This window comes from Macaca fascicularis, chromosome 9 (assembly GCF_037993035.2).
Source record: "Macaca fascicularis isolate 582-1 chromosome 9, T2T-MFA8v1.1".
Lineage (NCBI taxonomy): Eukaryota > Metazoa > Chordata > Mammalia > Primates > Cercopithecidae > Macaca > Macaca fascicularis.
Window position 1 is genome coordinate 102,543,496 of NC_088383.1, and position 17,413 is coordinate 102,560,908.

General features: G+C 40.6%; 1 protein-coding gene across 7 annotated transcripts in view; it reads left to right on the plus strand.

Moving 5' to 3' along the window:
* The window catches only part of LGI1 (leucine rich glioma inactivated 1), a 39,637-nt gene extending 23,194 nt beyond the window's left edge, over positions 1 to 16,443 (plus strand). For 4 of the 7 annotated variants that reach the window (XM_045361215.3, XM_005565981.5, XM_005565982.5 and 1 more), the window contains 4 exons: positions 8,734 to 8,805; positions 11,373 to 11,542; positions 11,824 to 11,988; positions 15,254 to 16,443. In XM_045361215.3, the coding sequence (XP_045217150.1) occupies positions 8,734 to 8,805; positions 11,373 to 11,542; positions 11,824 to 11,988; positions 15,254 to 16,089 (1,243 nt within the window). In that variant the 3' untranslated portion in view covers positions 16,090 to 16,443. The remainder of the gene's footprint in view (positions 1 to 8,733; positions 8,806 to 11,372; positions 11,543 to 11,823; positions 11,989 to 15,253) is intronic. The other 3 variants (XM_015456401.4, XM_074002229.1, XM_074002228.1) reach the window with 1 other exon arrangement.
* The last annotated feature ends 970 nt before the right edge of the window (positions 16,444 to 17,413 follow it).

A 17,413-nucleotide genomic window follows, 5' to 3' on the forward strand; every position in this document is an offset into this window, starting at 1 on the left:
AGAGACATTTACGGACAACTTAAAAGTTATTATAGGCCAGGCGCAGTGGCTCACGCCTGTAATCCCAGCACTTTGGGAGGCTGAGACGGGCGGGTCACGAGGTCAGGAGATTAAGACCACCCTGGCTAACACGGTGAAACCCCATCTCTACTAAAAAAATACAAAAAATTAGCCAGGCGTGGTGGTGGGCGCCTGTAGTCCTAGTTACTCGGGAGGCTGAGGCAGGAGAATGACATGAACCCAGGAGGTGGAGCTTGCAGTGAGCTGAGATAGCGCCATTGCACTCCAGCCTGGTCAAAAGAGCGAGACTTCATCTCAAAGAAAAAATAAAAATAAAAATAAACAAATAAATAAAAATAAAAAAGTTACTATATATACCTGGCTATCAGGCGAGATCCCCCCTTCCCTGCAAATTAACTCTTAAAACCGTACAAATTAACCCTTAAAAAGACAGAGAGACTTCTTAAAGTTAAGTCCTTTCAAAGCCTGTCAAATCCTGAGATTCTCAATTACTTTATTTTGAATAATTGTCCTAATGTTATGCATGTTTCACTTTAATGTTTTAATGGTTTGTATATTTTAGCAATCGTTCGTATATTTAAATTTTTCTGGTGAACATATGTTATTTTGGTAATCAGGAAAACATGAATAAAAAATTAGTTTCTGAATAAAAATTAGTTTATGGCCAATGATGACAAAGTCTTCAAACATTATGTATTGGCTTCTAGTAATACCCACGAGTCTTTAGTAATGATTGCTTTGTGTGCCATGTAAGTGTCACTGTGGATAAGGCCCAGTGGAACCAGCGTTGTTTGCATGCATATATATAAATATTTGGAGAAAATTATCATCAATCTATATGTATTGTAGAGTATCCAATGGTTGCTCAGCACTGAGGGGGTACAAAGAACTATATAACAGTCCCCAAACTCGGGATGCTTGCGTATTCCCAATCAGTTGCATAGGATGCTTTGTTTTAGCCTTCACATTGCCATGTATGTAAAGAGGTAGTGCAATGTAGCAGCTAAGAGGGTGATCTCTGCCACCAGACTGCCTGGGTTCAACTGTCTCTCTGCCAGCTCAATAGGTCAAGTTTATTTTCCATTATTTACTGCTTATTAATAAAGCTGGCATTTATCTGAACCATTGGTTTCCTTTTTAAGGCTTTAGGCTTCAAAGTGCCCTTTTCTCCACCTCAGATCAATTCCTCGGCTTTGCACCTTAACAGCTGTGGAATTTGGGGCAGGCCATTTAGCTTCACTATGCTACAGACTGGGCATGTAAAATGGGGTTATAATAAAAATCTTTTAAAATGGGATGAGGAATAACAAGGCAATTAAGAGTATTAGTGCCTAAGGTCTTGAGATTAAGTGAGTTAATATATGCAAAGTGCTTAGAACAGGGTCTGGTATGTAGTAAGCACCACTGTGTAGGAATAAACTAAAATTCACTGCACAACCTCCATTAGTCCTGAATCAGGATTCTAAATGCTAGAGTGTATATCCCCTTTAAACACTTTCTATGAAATTAAAGTAACTGCACTTGCACCGCCTCAGGCTCAGAGAGACACAAACCCAAGCTGAGAATCTGCATTGCAGAGGGGCTGGATGCACCCCAGATGGCTGTGGGCGATGCTCTCTTAGCAGAAGAGCCCGGTGGCACTGAAACAAATGTGGTGTTTGAGCCAGTCTGGTTGCCTCAGAGAGAAGACTTTCCAGTGGCTTCCACAGTCAAAATTGGAGGTTTTCTTGGGTAAACGATGAAAACACCAAAGGGCAGGAAATGGTCATCATTTCTGTCAAGAAGGAATGCCCATCTGCCTTTGAGAACACTTGACCTTACTCAGCCAGTTTCAAGGTAACTAGACGTTGAGCTGTGCAATATCTCAGTTGTTTTAAAGAATGTTTCTTAGGTAAACTGTGAATCAGGACCTAGAGAATGGTGGTTAGTTGAAGGCACACTTTAAAGGGCCTCCACATTGCCTTGGGGTTTCTACCACAGTGGGGCTGTGGGGAGGGAGGGTCCTTCCTGAGGGGGTCCACACCAGCTGGTGGGGACTGCACTAGTCACTCACGGGGCTTTGAGCTTTCTCCCTCAGTGCCTTGGCACAGGGGACTTCAAAGGAGCATCCTCTGCTCTTTTCTTTGCCTAGATATGTACGCTTCCATATGTACGCTTCCTCTCATCTACTCCAGCCTGTCTCATTCATTCATTCATTTAAAAGTGTCTATTAGGCCATGAGTGGTGGCTCATGCCTGTAATCCCAGCACTTTGGGAGGCCAAGGCGGGCAGATCACTTGAAGTCAGGAGTTCGAGACCAGACTGGCCAACATGGTGAAACCCCATCTCTACTAAAAACACATAAAGTAGCCGGGTATGGTGGCACGTGCATGTAATCCCAGCTACTTAAGAGGCTGAGGCGGGAGAATTGCTTGAACCAGGGAGGCAGAAGTTGCAGTGGGCCGAGGTAGTGCCACTGCATTCCAGCCTGCGTGGCAGAGTGAGACTCCATCTCAAAATAAATAAATACATAAATAAATAAAAGTATCTATTGAGGGCTTACTTTGTGCCAGGCACTATGCTAGACCTACAGATAATGGAAAGAGAACCATCCTTCCAGTGCTCATTGCAGAATTATCCTAGAAATAAAGGAACATTGAATAAATGTTTCCTCAAGTCTCTCATTGGCTGTGTCTTCACCCCTGTCCCAATTAGCTCCACCCCACCCCAGTCGGACATTCTGGTACAACCCAGTGCGATCTCCATCTCCTGGAAAAGCCTGTTGTAACACACTGACCCCTAAGTATGTGGCCTAAAGTATCACCTATCCTAGTGTCATCTATTAATTTTAAAGATGAAGCCATAAGCCTCTCAGTGAAAATGACAAAGATGTGATTTAAGAGCAAGAATAGAACTTGGAGATTGTTCTGACCCAGTGATCATTCACTTTATAGAAAAGGGAACGGCCAGAGCTCAAACTCAGATATCCACTTCCCTGTTCACCTCACCCCTGTACTCTGTGGCTGAGTTCTGGGCCCTAAAGTGAGTCTGACTGGCAAGGGGTCAGCTTCGGCCAATGCAGGAGCCTGGTACTCCTTAAACCATACCATATAGAAAGTCTTTTTCCTGACAACTCTGGTGGCTACCTGGGACTCCTTGCCTCTCTGTCCTTCATAATTTTTCTTCCTCCTATTCCTAAGAATCAAGAATTCTTACATCTAGTGTTAAAATTCAGCTCTGTTTAACCCTCACCCTTGGCTAACAGATCTTTGCAGAGGAAGGAGGGTCCCCTACCGCAATTCAGGGTGACACTCTCTCAGGTCATGACACTCTGGAGGTAAGAGAAGGACTAGACACCCTGGAGGGCAGGACTAGCAACATGGCTTTCCAGAATCCCTTGCTTTTGATGGGCTCCGCATTAATGGCCGGAAGAAAACATGACAAAATCTTAACAGTGGTTACTTCTCCTATGATAATTATTATTTCTCTCCTTTTTCAAAAAATAAGTTTTGCACTTTCCAGTTTTTCTTGAAGCGAAGAAATAATTATTATTACATATATATGTGCATATGTAGTATGTGTATATATGTGTGTATGTGTATATGTGTATCAGTAAAAGTAAAAGATGGAACTTTTAAGAATACCAAGGCATAGGATTATCCTGACTAAGACAGGCAGAAACAATAGATGATCTCGGCTTCCTGAAGTGAATATTTTAAAGTGTTTAGATATTTAATATCACTGTTTAATGACTATAACAACAAAGAAAAAGATTAGTTTTGTGGTCTTAACACATAAGGTTTAAAGATTCACCTGCAGATACAGTTTTTCCTGGAATCCATTACAAAGATACGTGTATAAAAATATTAGTAACTACATGTGTTAATTCTCACAATAAGTGAAATTCATACCCTTTACTCAGTTTTGCAGATGTCAAAACAGAAACCCAGAGAGGTTAAATTAAGTTGGCTAAGGACACATTCCAAAGAGTGATGACGTTCAAATTTAATCCCTGGTGGATTTGGACGAAGTTGGCACTTAAACCGTTACACTACACTAAGTGATGCAGGAAAGAATAGCTACAACCAGTTTTACAAACACATAGCACATATAGCAATGAGAGCTTCTGTTGAGGAAAAGTTAATAATAATATTAAGTCACTACTCTGTGAAGCTGGGAGTGGGATGAAGGCAGAACTGCAAAAATTTTATCCAGGTATTTTGCTTTCTGGTAGCAAAACTCAGTGCAGAGGTGGAATCTGAAGAATCAAATAATCCTAATATAAACCCTAAAATAACCTTAACTCTAACCCACAAAGTGCTATCTCAGTGCTTATCCCTGATAACCACCAGATCTCATGCTATTTACCCCATTTTTATGATTAAATGCTGAGGAGTTTTCAGGGAACGTCACGTGACTTGCCCTTTTATTTCCTGGTGCCCCTGGCCCCAGAGCCCTCAGCAGCTCTCTCCTGCAGTGAATCTCCCTGAAGCCCTCAGATGCCCATGATGATTTGTGGAGGCAACAGACCCTCATCACAGCTGACCCTCATCACAGCTGACTTTAAGCTGGGGCAAAGAACCATAGCAATGGCTTCAAGCCTGGACAGCCTTGTAGCCCCAATCTCCCTAAAGGGTGAGGGCCTGAAACTGCATGGGAATTTTTTAGAAAACAGGCAGCTCCCTCCTGCAGGAGGTCTTGTGAAAGACATTTGCATGATCTGACCACTCAGGCCCCAGAGTTCGGGCCGTGACAGTAATTCCTAATCTAACCCTGTAGGTAGCTTTGGAAGTTGATGAATGCAGCCAAATGATTGATTTTGAATGACTGAACCCTCACTAGACAGAACCATATTTATGTACAAGTACTCAGCAACAGGATCCTTTCAAAAAGTCAACTCTATTCTTTGTTTCTTCTGATTATAAAATAATAATACATGCTTGATGATAAAAATGCACAACATAAATATGTATTTACATAGGAAAGTGAAAGATTCCAGTAACCATACGCCAAGATACAACTTCAATCAACAGTTTTTGTATCTTCTGATAGAGTTTTCTTTGTGTATCCACAGACATGTATCTGTCCTTCTTGCTCCAGAGAGATGACACTCTACCCTTAGGTATCACTTCATATTAAATCATAGAGACCTACCTCATTTTTAAAGTCTCCTACAAAGTATTCCATGTTACATATGGACCATCGTTTATTTACACAATCCTTTATATATATCTTTTTTTTTTTTTTTTGGAACAGGGTCTCACTGTGTCACCCAGGCTGGAGTGCAGTGGTGCAATCATGGCTCATTGCAGCCTCAAGTTCTGAGCTCAAGCCATCCTCCCACCTCAGCCTCCCAGAGTTGCTAGGACCACAGGCACACACCACTCCCAGCTAATTTTTGTATTTTGTAGATACAGGATTTTGCCATGTTGCCCAGGCTGGCCTCGAACTTCTGACCTCAGGTGATCCGCCCACCGCTGCCTCCCAAAGTGCTGGGATTACAGGCGTGAGCCACCGCACCCTGGTAACCTGTTACATTTTTTGCAGAATAATTCTCAGGCTCTGTCAACATTGCTTTCCTAAGTCGTTCTCTGCCCAAATCCCACTGCCTGCTTTACTTTTATCCAAATGTACCCTGATGTCACTGGGACCTCCCAGAGACTTAGGGAAGCTATCTGAACTCCAGCTCCCTGGCTTTGGGTGTCTGGAAGCCCCGCTGTCATGTCTGAATCTTACTTCCTCTTGATTCTGCTTCTCTTAGTGAATCCAGGCAGCCTTCTCATGCCCATCACTCACCAAACCTAGACATGAAGCTTCATCCTTTCTCCTCTAAGAGCAGTCCATTGTGGGCAAGGATTTCATTGAAGTTTTGGTAGCGAAGCAGCAAAGGGTTGACACTGGGTTCAGCGAATCCACCCACCATTTCTCCCTCTGACTCCCCTGCCTCCCCAACCCTTTGGTTCCCAAGGCAAGAGCCTCTGTCACAAGAAGTTGTCGGGAAATGTAATGCCTCATCCCACAGCCCACCGGGCCAGCCTGTCTTTCTCAGCCCCATCTCGCAGTTCTGGCGAATAAGAAGCCCTCCATCTTGTCATGCAAAAATACTGCCTCTCCGTTCCGGAAGCCCGGTAGCTCGGAGTCTGCAGTTCTGTTTTGCCATCTGTTCTGTGGTTATCTCACATGGATCATGTGAGGCCTAAAGCTCTGCTCCTTTGGGCAGGAAGTAGAATTTCCAGATTCACCCATTGTTTAAAAGAATCCCACAGGGTAGGTGGCTTAAACCTGTAATCCCAGCACGTTGGGAGGAAGAGGCATGAGGATAGCTTGAGCCCAAGAGTTGAAGACAAGCCTGAGCAACATAGCAAGACTCTGCCTCTACAAATAAAAAAAACTCAGTTGGGCATGGTGGCACACACCTGTTGTCCCAGCTACTGGAGAGGCTGAGCCCAGAGGATCACTTGAGCCAGGGAGGTTGAGGCTGCAGTGAGCTGTGATCGCGCCACTATATTCCAGCCTGGGCAACAAAGTGAGACCCTGTCTCAAAAAAAAAAAAAAAAAAAAGAATTCCCCTCCGACAGTAAGACAAGCACAGTGCCTTTTCCTGTGTAGCCCTATTGGCAGTAGTAATTCAGGATTTGATTGCTTAATCATTGCATGCCCACTGTCCTGTGATTCAACCTCCTCTAAATTTATGCCCTGCAGCCAGTTGCAGTTTTTGCTAGCTTCAGAGGAAGGGACATCCACTTAGAAGTTAGTATGATAACTTTAAGCCACATTATGCCAGAAAATAAACTGAGACACATAACATGGGGAGTGACTCTGGACTGGTCCAAGACATCAGAAAATCTCTTCATTCAAACACCAGTCAGTAAGATGAATTATGGCGACATTCTCTTGAATAGTCCTCCTTAGTGGTATTTTGTTAATTTTGCTGTATGTGGACAGCCATAGCAGCTCATTCGTATGGTCTGTTTCTAAACGTTTTTTCTTGGACAATGTACATACAGAAGCCATTCTCCTCTTCTGATGCCAGCCACTCTACTGAGAGTAGTACAGATGCCTGCACCATCCTTGATTATCTAATTTTCTTTTTCCAATAATCTTATAAGATAAGGTATTATTATCTTCACTTAAAAATGAAACAACTGAATTTCCAAGAAGATACATTACCAAAGTCACACAACCAGTAAATGCTGGAGTCAGGATTCAAACGTAGCTCAGAATCACTCCAAAAGCCATGCTCTTTGTCACAATTGGACCACCATTGAGCATGGAACGTTCTGACTCAGTTCCTATTCTTACATTCCAAGGTTCTTTGAGAACCATTTTCCAAACTAGTAGTAATTTCTAAAACCCAGAAAAACAACGTAACTAACTTAAAAATAAGTTCTAAAAATCTTGAATGTTTGCACTTGAGAAATCTTATATTTAATTAGTGGAGGTAGAAGACATAGACTTTTGAGAATGTTTTAAAGGGAAGTCGAGAGAATTTTCAAGGGTTTAGAGGCTAATGGTATGGGCTCTTTACTTTTAGTTTAGTTTTTTATTTTTATTGTGAAAAAAAAAAAACCTCTAAGAAAAGTTTATAACATGTGTATATATATATATATGGTGCTGGTTAAAAATAGAAAATTACACTACCTGGTGACCTTCCCCAGTCATACAGCATTAGTACTGTGCTATATTTGTGTACTAGGGACACATTTCCCTTTTCTTGGCATTATCAGGACAATTTTTTACTCATTAACGTTGATTAGAATCATTCTAGTGATTTGTGGAAGAACAAATAGAAAGGGAAAGGGAAAATCATTCCTGTGGTCACAGGAAAAGAACCAGAAGAAGGAGAAAGAGGGAGATGATTAAAGAGAATAGTTGGATAGGTATTTATAAGAAAACTTTTTTCTGAGGTGGAATGAATGGAGCTAGAAAGGAAAAGGCGGCGTGGGCTTCGGAAAGGAGAAAGGATGTGCTGGGGAAGGGATAGAGCTATTGGCACTGTGGGTTGGAGGTTTGGCTGCTCTCCGGAGCAAGCGAGGAGGAAGGGGCAGCCCAGGCGGGAGGAGAGGGGGCATTTTGGAGATGGACACTCACCAGTTTGGTTAGTCATCATTTGGGAGATATCCCCTAGACTGAGTGTCCGAGAGTGTGACTCTCCCGTGTTCTGTTCTAAATGGAAAGATCAATGCCCAGGAATCATTGTTGTTTTTAACCAACATAAAATGTTGTTTAAATATTGAGTGCGCCTGTAATCCCAGCACTTTGGGAGGCCGAGGCAGGCAGATCACTGAAGCTCAGGAGTTCAAGACCAGCCTGGCCAACATGATGAAACCCTGTCTCTACTAAAAATACGACAATTAGCCGGGTGTGGTGGTGGGCACCTGTAATTCCAGCTAGGGGGGCTAAGGCAGGAAAATCACTTGAATCCGGGAGGCAGAGGTTTCAGTGAGCTGACGTCACACCACTTCACTCCAGCCTAGGTGACAGAGCGAGACTCTTGTCTCAAGAAATAAAAATAAAAATAAATAAATACAGAGTGGGTGTTGAAGTGAACAGGTTAGGAACTGAAAGGACAACAGCAGGAATCTGAGTAGTATTTCAGAAGTAAAAAAAGGACCACAAGTCATTTAGTAGGCTGGAAATGACAAAAGAGACTCATAACTAAACTTTATCAGTAAATGCCTTTGTTTAATTTATCACTACAGTTTACATCACCTTTTTTTTTTTTTTTTCCAGGAGCCTTGCAAACAACAATCTCCAGACACTCCCAAAAGATATTTTCAAAGGCCTGGATTCTTTAACAAATGTGTAAGAGGACCTAAGAAATCAATGAACAATTAATTAATTTGCAGTCATTAACAAGGAAGCCTGGTATTGATTATTAGAATTTTTAATTGGCTTTTAAATTAAAATTAGGATTTGTAAATCTGAATTTTAACTGGCTAAAAATTTAAATTTACATGGACTAACATTTGAGTCTTCTGTGATATTTATCATTGGAAATTCTGAATATGTGGCAGCCAGGCATTCCTTTGACAAAGTGTGTGTCTATATGGCAGGGAGCGATGGTAAGGGACTTTGACAGGGTGGGAAGAGACCCGGCTAGAAATTTCAAGATCCCTTTTTTCTCATGAGGTCCAGGAAATAGGGCTACAAAGGGAAAACATAAAGGAGTCTGGGAAACTGACAGAATAAAGATGAAAGGTTACACCCTTGGGTTGGTCAGTCAACAGAGAAATGGAGCAGGAAGTGGGGGAAGGGAGAAAAGTTTGCCTTTTTTCTCATTAGACTGAACAACAACTCTAAGCTTAATCCCCAGGAATTTGGCTTAAGCCCCAGGAAGGGAATGAACTTAATTATTTTTGACCCTTTTTCAAACAAAAGAGCTTTCAAACTTTGACTTTTAAGCCTCCGAGTGAAAGATCTTTGCAAGGAATTTGTACATTTTTGTAAGCAAAGCAAGTAATATATGCCTAAACCTCTCAAAAGCAATTCAGCTTCATTATTTGCCTTCCAGAACATTAGAAAGGTATTTAAATGTCATAAGGTGGAATACAGGAACAAATGAAAGGATATATGAAAACAAAGGCTTTTTAAAAAAAGTATTCAGGTACTTTGCTGTAGACTATATATTCAAAATAACTTTTCTCCAATAACAAACAAAAAGAAAATCTGAGTCAAGTACTTTTTTCCAAGCCCAGTATTTAACTTCAAATCAGTAGCCTAATGAAAAACTTTCTTTGTTCCTTGCAGTATTTCCCCAGCCCCTCCTCCATGTCTATTACCCCAATTCCTGAATGATGGTTTAATTCCAAGAGAACGCCCAAATCAGGATTCTTCCAAGAGAGTCCTGGACAGACCATAGTTATCTTCTCTGGTTTACACTAGCCTGAAAGGTTGCCACTCATTAGTGTGGGTCAGAGTTCTCCTGGGAGACTAGGTCAGTTCTGGGAGTGTCTTGGAAGTTAGAACACACTCCATGGGTGACGTGGGATGTAGCTCATTGGGGATCCTTTACCCCATTTTTATGTCAGTCTATACCCTACACTAGTGAAAAACAAAACAAAAAAATATTGAAATTGGCTCAGTCTCTCCAGGGGATCCCAAGATGGGTTTAGCCTTTTGGACCTACTCTAATATGCCCAAATCAAGAATTATCTTAGAAGTACAAGGATCCATGCCAACTTGCCTTTTAGTGGATTTCTTGGCTTTCTTGAAAGTATCCTTTAAAAAACATTTTTAAATGTTTGGGCGTTTAAAAATTATTTATGTGCGGTGTGAAGAGTAGGCAGCACCTATCTTAAGAATTCTATGTGACCAGGAAAGGAGGTGGAATTCCTGAACAGAAGCAATGCAAATACACAGAGAACTTGGTGAGTTGGGGTCATATGTGGAAATGTAAATGGTCTATGCTGTATAACTTATTACAGGCATGAGCGATTGTATGTCTGTGCTAACTTTGCTGTGTCAAAGTCATTTCCTATTTAAACTGAATTTGTAGACCACAGAAGAGGATCAGGATTAATTATGTCTGTGAGGAAGAAGAGAAGCAAACAGCTCACTTGATTTAATTAAATACATTACAATAATCACTACATTCTGTCCTTTAGACCTGTGCTGTCCAATAGGGTAGCCACCAGACATCTATGGTCACTGAGCACCTAAAATGTGCTCCTAGTACAACTGAGAGACTGAATTTTAAATTTTACTTAATTTTTTAACAGTTAAATTTAAATTTAAAAGCTGATTCTCAGCTCAATTATTGGAAAATGTTAAGTATGTTTGGAACAATTTGGGTATATACATCTTTTTTTTCAATTATGAATTTTATGACATCTAAATATAGATCACCTATTTCTGGTAAAATTTAGCATCTGAATTAAGATATATTATAGGTATAAAATACACACTGGACTTCAAAGACTTAGTATAAAAAAGGAATGTAAAATATCTCAATAATGTTTATATTGATGATGTGTCAAAATGATAATCTTTTGTATGTACTGGGTTAAATAAAACATATTATTAAAATGAATTATACCTGCTTCTTTTTACTTTTTTAATGTGGCTATAGAAAATTTTAAATTACATTTATGGTTCGTATACTGTTTCTATTGACAGCACAGCCCTAGACTAAGCCACTTGGGGATCCAAGAGGGAGTAAGTGATGAGGTTCCATTGACTGGGTAGTCTTCAAGTGCATGGTGCTAAGTCTCTGAGCCCCAAGTGAGTGGTCAGTCAGGTTCCAGGTGGGTTATAGGGCAGGATGTAAAGCTGGGTAAGGTCATTCTGCACATGTTAATTGTTCATGTAGCACTCTCTCCTGTGTGGGTAGGGCCCTTGTACAGCAAAAGCAGCTGAAGTTTGTCTTTCAGGGACCTGAGGGGTAATTCATTTAATTGTGACTGTAAACTGAAATGGCTAGTGGAATGGCTTGGCCACACCAATGCAACTGTTGAAGACATCTACTGTGAAGGCCCCCCAGAATACAAGAAGCGCAAAATCAATAGTCTCTCCTCCAAGGATTTCGATTGCATCATTACAGGTAATGTACTCATCATCATTCCATCTCATAAAATTAAAATAAGAGCTACCTTTTTTTTTTTCCGTATGCAGGAACTGATATTTTTTATATCTTAAAAACCAACTGAGCAATTTAATTTTTAAAAAATTATGAACCATTGACAATGCTTCATGCGTTTAAAAGAAAAGTAAAATGGCCATTTTACTATTCTCTGAAATACATGTATTTCTTATGAATATTTGAGATCCAGCCAAGGAAAGAGGTATTAGCTCACAGTTATTTATCATTTCCTCTTTTTGCAGAATTTGCAAAGTCTCAAGACCTGCCTTATCAATCATTGTCCATAGACACTTTTTCTTATTTGAATGATGAGTATGTAGTCATCGCTCAGCCTTTTACTGGAAAATGCATTTTCCTTGAATGGGACCATGTGGAAAAGACCTTCCGGAATTATGACAACATTACAGGTATGAAAAGCCTAATAATATTTTGAGTGGGAAGTTAAATTACTTCAGCCAAGGGCAACAAGGAAAGATGAGTGGTATAGGGGAAAGCTTTAGCAGACCTAACGTCATTTGAATTTCAACTCTACCATTTGCTAAATGACCTGGGATTGTTCTCTAAGCCATAATTTCCCCACTTGTAAAATGGGAATAATATTAATACTTAACTCACAGGGTTGTTAATAAGATCATGTGAACACATATTCAAGAAACTTAGCATAGGGTCTAGTATAATACATAATCAGTAAATATTTGATTATTTTTCTTCAAAGAAAAGTATTGGATGGTGAATCAGGAGTTCTAGTCCAGGTTCTGCCACAGTCTCTTTGGGCGAGCCGCTCATACTCACGGATACCCCCAACCCCTTTTTCTTAACTATAAGATAAGAAGGTAATTTTAGATCACTAAGTCTCAAACTTTGTTACACAAACATTTCTTCTACAAAATGTTAATGTATGCCTTGTAACAAAAAGGATTTTGTGGTTCAATAAACTCGTGAACCATATCTTGGTCTTGTAGATTCATAATACATACATCTGTGAATCCGAGAAGTCCTGCAGTGAGGAAATTTTTCCCGTATTTTTCACCCTTAATTTGGCCATGGAATCTAATTTTTTTTTTTTTTTTTTTTGAGACGGAGTCTCACTCTGTTGCCCAGGCTGGAGTGCAGTGGCATGATCTGGGGTCACTGCAACCTCAGCCTCCTGGGTTCAAGCAATTCTTGTCCTTCAGCCTCCCAAGTAGCTGGGACTACAGGCGTGCGCCACCATGCCCCGATAATTTTTGTAGTTTTAGTAGAGATGGAGTTTTGCCAAGTTGGTCAGGCTGGTTTCAAACTCCTGGCCTCAAGTGATCCACCTGCCTCGGCCTCCCAAAGGTCTGGGATTACAGGAATGAAGCACCTTGCCTGGCCTTACTTAGCTGATCTCTTAAGTCTCTTTCCCATTTTAATAATTTTTAAAATTATAAGTCATTAGTTAGAACATAGGGCTCCCTCTACAATATTTAATATCAGCTTTAGCTTCTAATACCATTAAATCTGCTCTCAAGAGCACTCACACCTCCCCATAAAAGGTAAGCCTTTAGATAAGGCATGGAGGGTCATGAGAGATTTTACTGGTAGCCATCACCCTCATTGCTCAAAGGACCAAGACAGGTCTGGGGCTTGCTCAAGGCTGGGGTTACTTAAATAAAGGGATCCCTTCCAAACTGAGACCATTTTATAATCTAAAAGAAACTCCTTTCTTTTAGAATCCTCCTTTCTGAAGGAAGAAGGTCATGTTTCCCTAGTCCCCCGTAAGTTTTCCAGTGGACTATAGCAGGGTTCTGTGCAGTCAAAACCAGGCTCTTCTTACTTGTGTATGGTTCATGAATTTCTTTGAATGGCTCTTTAGATGAGCACTTACAAGAGAAATAAATCATACATCTGCAAAATTTCAGAGGGCACCTCAGAGCATCTTGTCTAGGATGATGTCTTAGTCCCTTCTTGCTGCTGTAACAAAAAATACCTTGACTGGGTCATTTATAAGAACAGAAATTTATTTCTCATAGTTCTGGAGGCTGGAAACTCCATGATCAAGGCACCAGGAGATTTAGGGTCTGGTGAGGGCTCACTCTCTGCTTCAAAGACGGTGCCTTCTCTATGTCCTAACATGGCAGAAGGGCAAAAAAAGATCTAACAGACTTGTTCAAGCCCTTTTCCAAGGGCACTAATTCCATTCATGAGTGTGGAGTCCTCATGATCTAATCACCTCCTAGACACCCCACTTCTTAATACTATTACACTGGGGATTAAACTACAACATAAATTTTGGAGGGACACAAACATTCCAACCATAGCAGATGACAAATATGTGTCCCATGCTCAGTCATTATCCCTTCCTTCACTCTAGACAGGCATCACTAATCCATCATGGTAATCGTTCATGTAGAGTGCAGACACGGCCACAGAATCCTTCTCAACACAGTTCCCCAGACAATCACAGTCAATGAGCCAATCAGTATTGGTACGTGTTGGAATCTGGTGGCCATCCTTAATCTAGTCTAAAGTCTCATTGTACAGAAAAGAAAACTGAGCCTCAGAGAAGTTAAATGATTTTCTTAAGATCATACAATCAGTTTAGCCCTGAAAAGAGTCACAAAGAAGACTACCTTGCCTATGGATGAAGCCAATTAGTAGAAAGAGTTAATGTAGAACTTTCTGCCCCGCACTAGAGCTGTAGTCAGAAGAGGCCTAAAGCCCAGATTTGCCCAGCTGTCTCTGGATTTTCTAGAGCCAAACTCCTTCTGTGAGATCAGAATCTCACAGGTCAGATAAGTATCAAACTCTTCCCCAAAGGATATCAAGCTAGGCCACTGACAGATCCCACATCATTTTCTGTGATTTCCCAAAATAACTTTCAGGAGCATTGCCCATGGCTGCCCCCGTCTTTCGATTTTCTTAAACATCCCTCTTCCTTCTCTTCACTCCTGCCACCAGTGACCTAAAGCTCCAGAAAAGTGAAAAGTGGCATCTCCTTTCTTTGCAGGGGAAAGGCGAGTTATTCTAGAGCAGGAAGCAGTTCAGACTTAGAGCAAAACAATTACAGTAGAGCCATGGGCTACCCAGACCACAATGCTAGCCTTTGGTTACCTAAGATCTTAGATAACCCAAATTTGAAGTCCTGGAATAGCTAACTTGTCCCCAGCTTGGGTTAAAAGCATAGACACGCTGGTAGGCCTGACTTTGAATCCCCAACTCTGCTTTCTGCTACCAAAACAGCCTCTCTGAGCTTCAGTTTACTCATGTGGAAAAAGAGATACTATTTATCTCTTAAGATTGTTGGGAAAATTAATGAGGTAAATTGAGAAAGCACATAATAGATGCTCAGTAAACAGTAGTTTTCATTAGAGTTATGATTAACTCATAATATGTCAGGGAAAGTAATGCTTTCTTTCTGCAAGAAATAAGAGAACGCTCGGGCCATAGCTGTGTGTCCTGAACGTCTAGAGCAGGCTGGATATGACGTAAACAACTCAATTGTTGGTAACAAGGCCCCACGAGGCACAAAGGCACAGAACTTCAGGACACTGCTGCCATTGGGCTTTGGAGACCAGCCTTGCCTAATCAACCAAGGAGATCTCTTGTTTCAGGCTGATTTGGGTGGAAGTTGTATGGCCCCAGCCTGCATGTTTACATGCTCCAAAAGAGGATGGCCACACAACTAACCTCTCCTTTGTCTTTTCCCAGGCACATCCACTGTAGTATGCAAGCCTATAGTCATTGAAACTCAGCTCTATGTTATTGTGGCCCAGCTGTTTGGTGGCTCTCACATCTATAAGCGAGACAGTTTTGCAAATAAATTCATAAAAATCCAGGATATTGAAATTCTCAAAATCCGAAAACCCAATGACATTGAAACATTCAAGATTGAAAACAACTGGTACTTTGTTGTTGCTGACAGTTCAAAAGCTGGTTTTACTACCATTTACAAATGGAACGGAAACGGATTCTACTCCCATCAATCATTACATGCGTGGTACAGGGACACTGATGTGGAATATCTAGAAATAGTCAGAACACCTCAGACACTCAGAACGCCTCATTTAATTCTGTCCAGTAGTTCCCAGCGTCCTGTAATTTATCAGTGGAACAAAGCAACACAATTATTCACTAACCAAACTGACATTCCTAACATGGAGGATGTGTACGCAGTGAAGCACTTCTCAGTCAAAGGGGACGTGTACATTTGCTTGACAAGATTCATTGGTGATTCCAAAGTCATGAAATGGGGAGGCTCCTCGTTCCAGGATATTCAGAGGATGCCGTCGCGAGGATCCATGGTGTTCCAGCCTCTTCAGATAAATAATTACCAATATGCAATTCTTGGAAGTGATTACTCCTTTACTCAAGTGTATAACTGGGATGCAGAAAAAGCCAAATTTGTGAAATTTCAGGAATTAAATGTTCAGGCACCAAGATCATTCACACATGTGTCCATTAATAAGCGTAATTTTCTTTTTGCTTCCAGTTTTAAGGGAAATACACAGATTTACAAACATGTCATAGTTGACTTAAGCGCATGAGACACCAAATTCTGTGGCTGCCATCAGAAATTTTCTACAGTACATGACCCGGATGAACTCAATGCATGATGACTCTTCTTATTACACTTGCAAATGAATGCCTTTCAAACATTGAGACTGCTAGAACCAAGCACTACCAGTATCTCCATCCTTAACTGTCCAGTCCAGTGATGTGGGAAGTTACCTTTTATAAGACAAAATTTAATTGTGTAACTGTTCTTTGCAGTGAAGATGTGTAAATAAGCGTTTAATGGTATCTGTTACTCCAAAAAGAAATATTAATATGTACTTTTCCATTTATTTATTCATGTGTTCAGAAACAACTGCCAAATAAAATGTTTACATTTTCTTTCATATCCCAAAGGTAATTATTTACAGGAGCTGTTTTATTCTTGTTGTTGGTTTGTTGAAGAAATAGTTTTATATAATAGCTTTGTATTTGGATCAAGGCTTTACAGTGTGAATAATGAATGAAGATAAAATTATGGGTAATCTGATATTGATTACCCATAATTTATGACCAGGTTTATATGTGGCTCGATCAGATGATTTTTAACATTCAAAGGTATTTCCAAAGGTCATGGCCTTTCAGGATAATTTGAGGTGAAATGGTGACAAATTAAAAGAAAGGTAGAGAAATTTGCCTACTACAAGAGGACTGATTTGAAATTAGTGACAGCAAGACCCATCCTTTCCTGACTGATAGCCCCAGCTAAAATCATCACTCAGACAACTTCTAGGAGAAAGTAAAATCAAGAATTAGGATCTCAATACTCTATTTAGGGTCTTCCTAAACATCTGACAGCTGATAGAGATTGTAACCTTACAGCGTTTGCCTCAGATGTACCTGTCATGAAGGCCTCTTAATCTGACCAAGGATGCTTCACTTCTAGATACAATTTTGATTTGTTATTTACCTGCTGCAGAGTGCCCAAAAGGCTCATACCTGATTTTCTAAATTTCTGCTTCTGGATCACATGGGTCATTAGCACAATGCCTGTGATACAGTAGGCTCTCAAAAAATGCTTTTAAAGAAGCATGTGTCCTCCTGTTATAATATCATAATAAACTTTCTGAGGCCTTTTGACCTAATTATTGCCTACCTCCTAAGAATGGGGTATTGTTCAGCAGGGGTGGGGGACTGAGGCAGAATAAGGCCCTCTGAGGCCTTAGAAGACTAACTGGGGTGTTACAACACAAAAAACCTACAGAGCAAGCAGTGAGTGCCAAGTACCTTCTAAACATTCCAGATTATAAGTATCCTGGGAGTACCAAGATGACTTTCTGGAAGTCTAGGTTCTTGTTTGAACTTAAAAGGAAGATG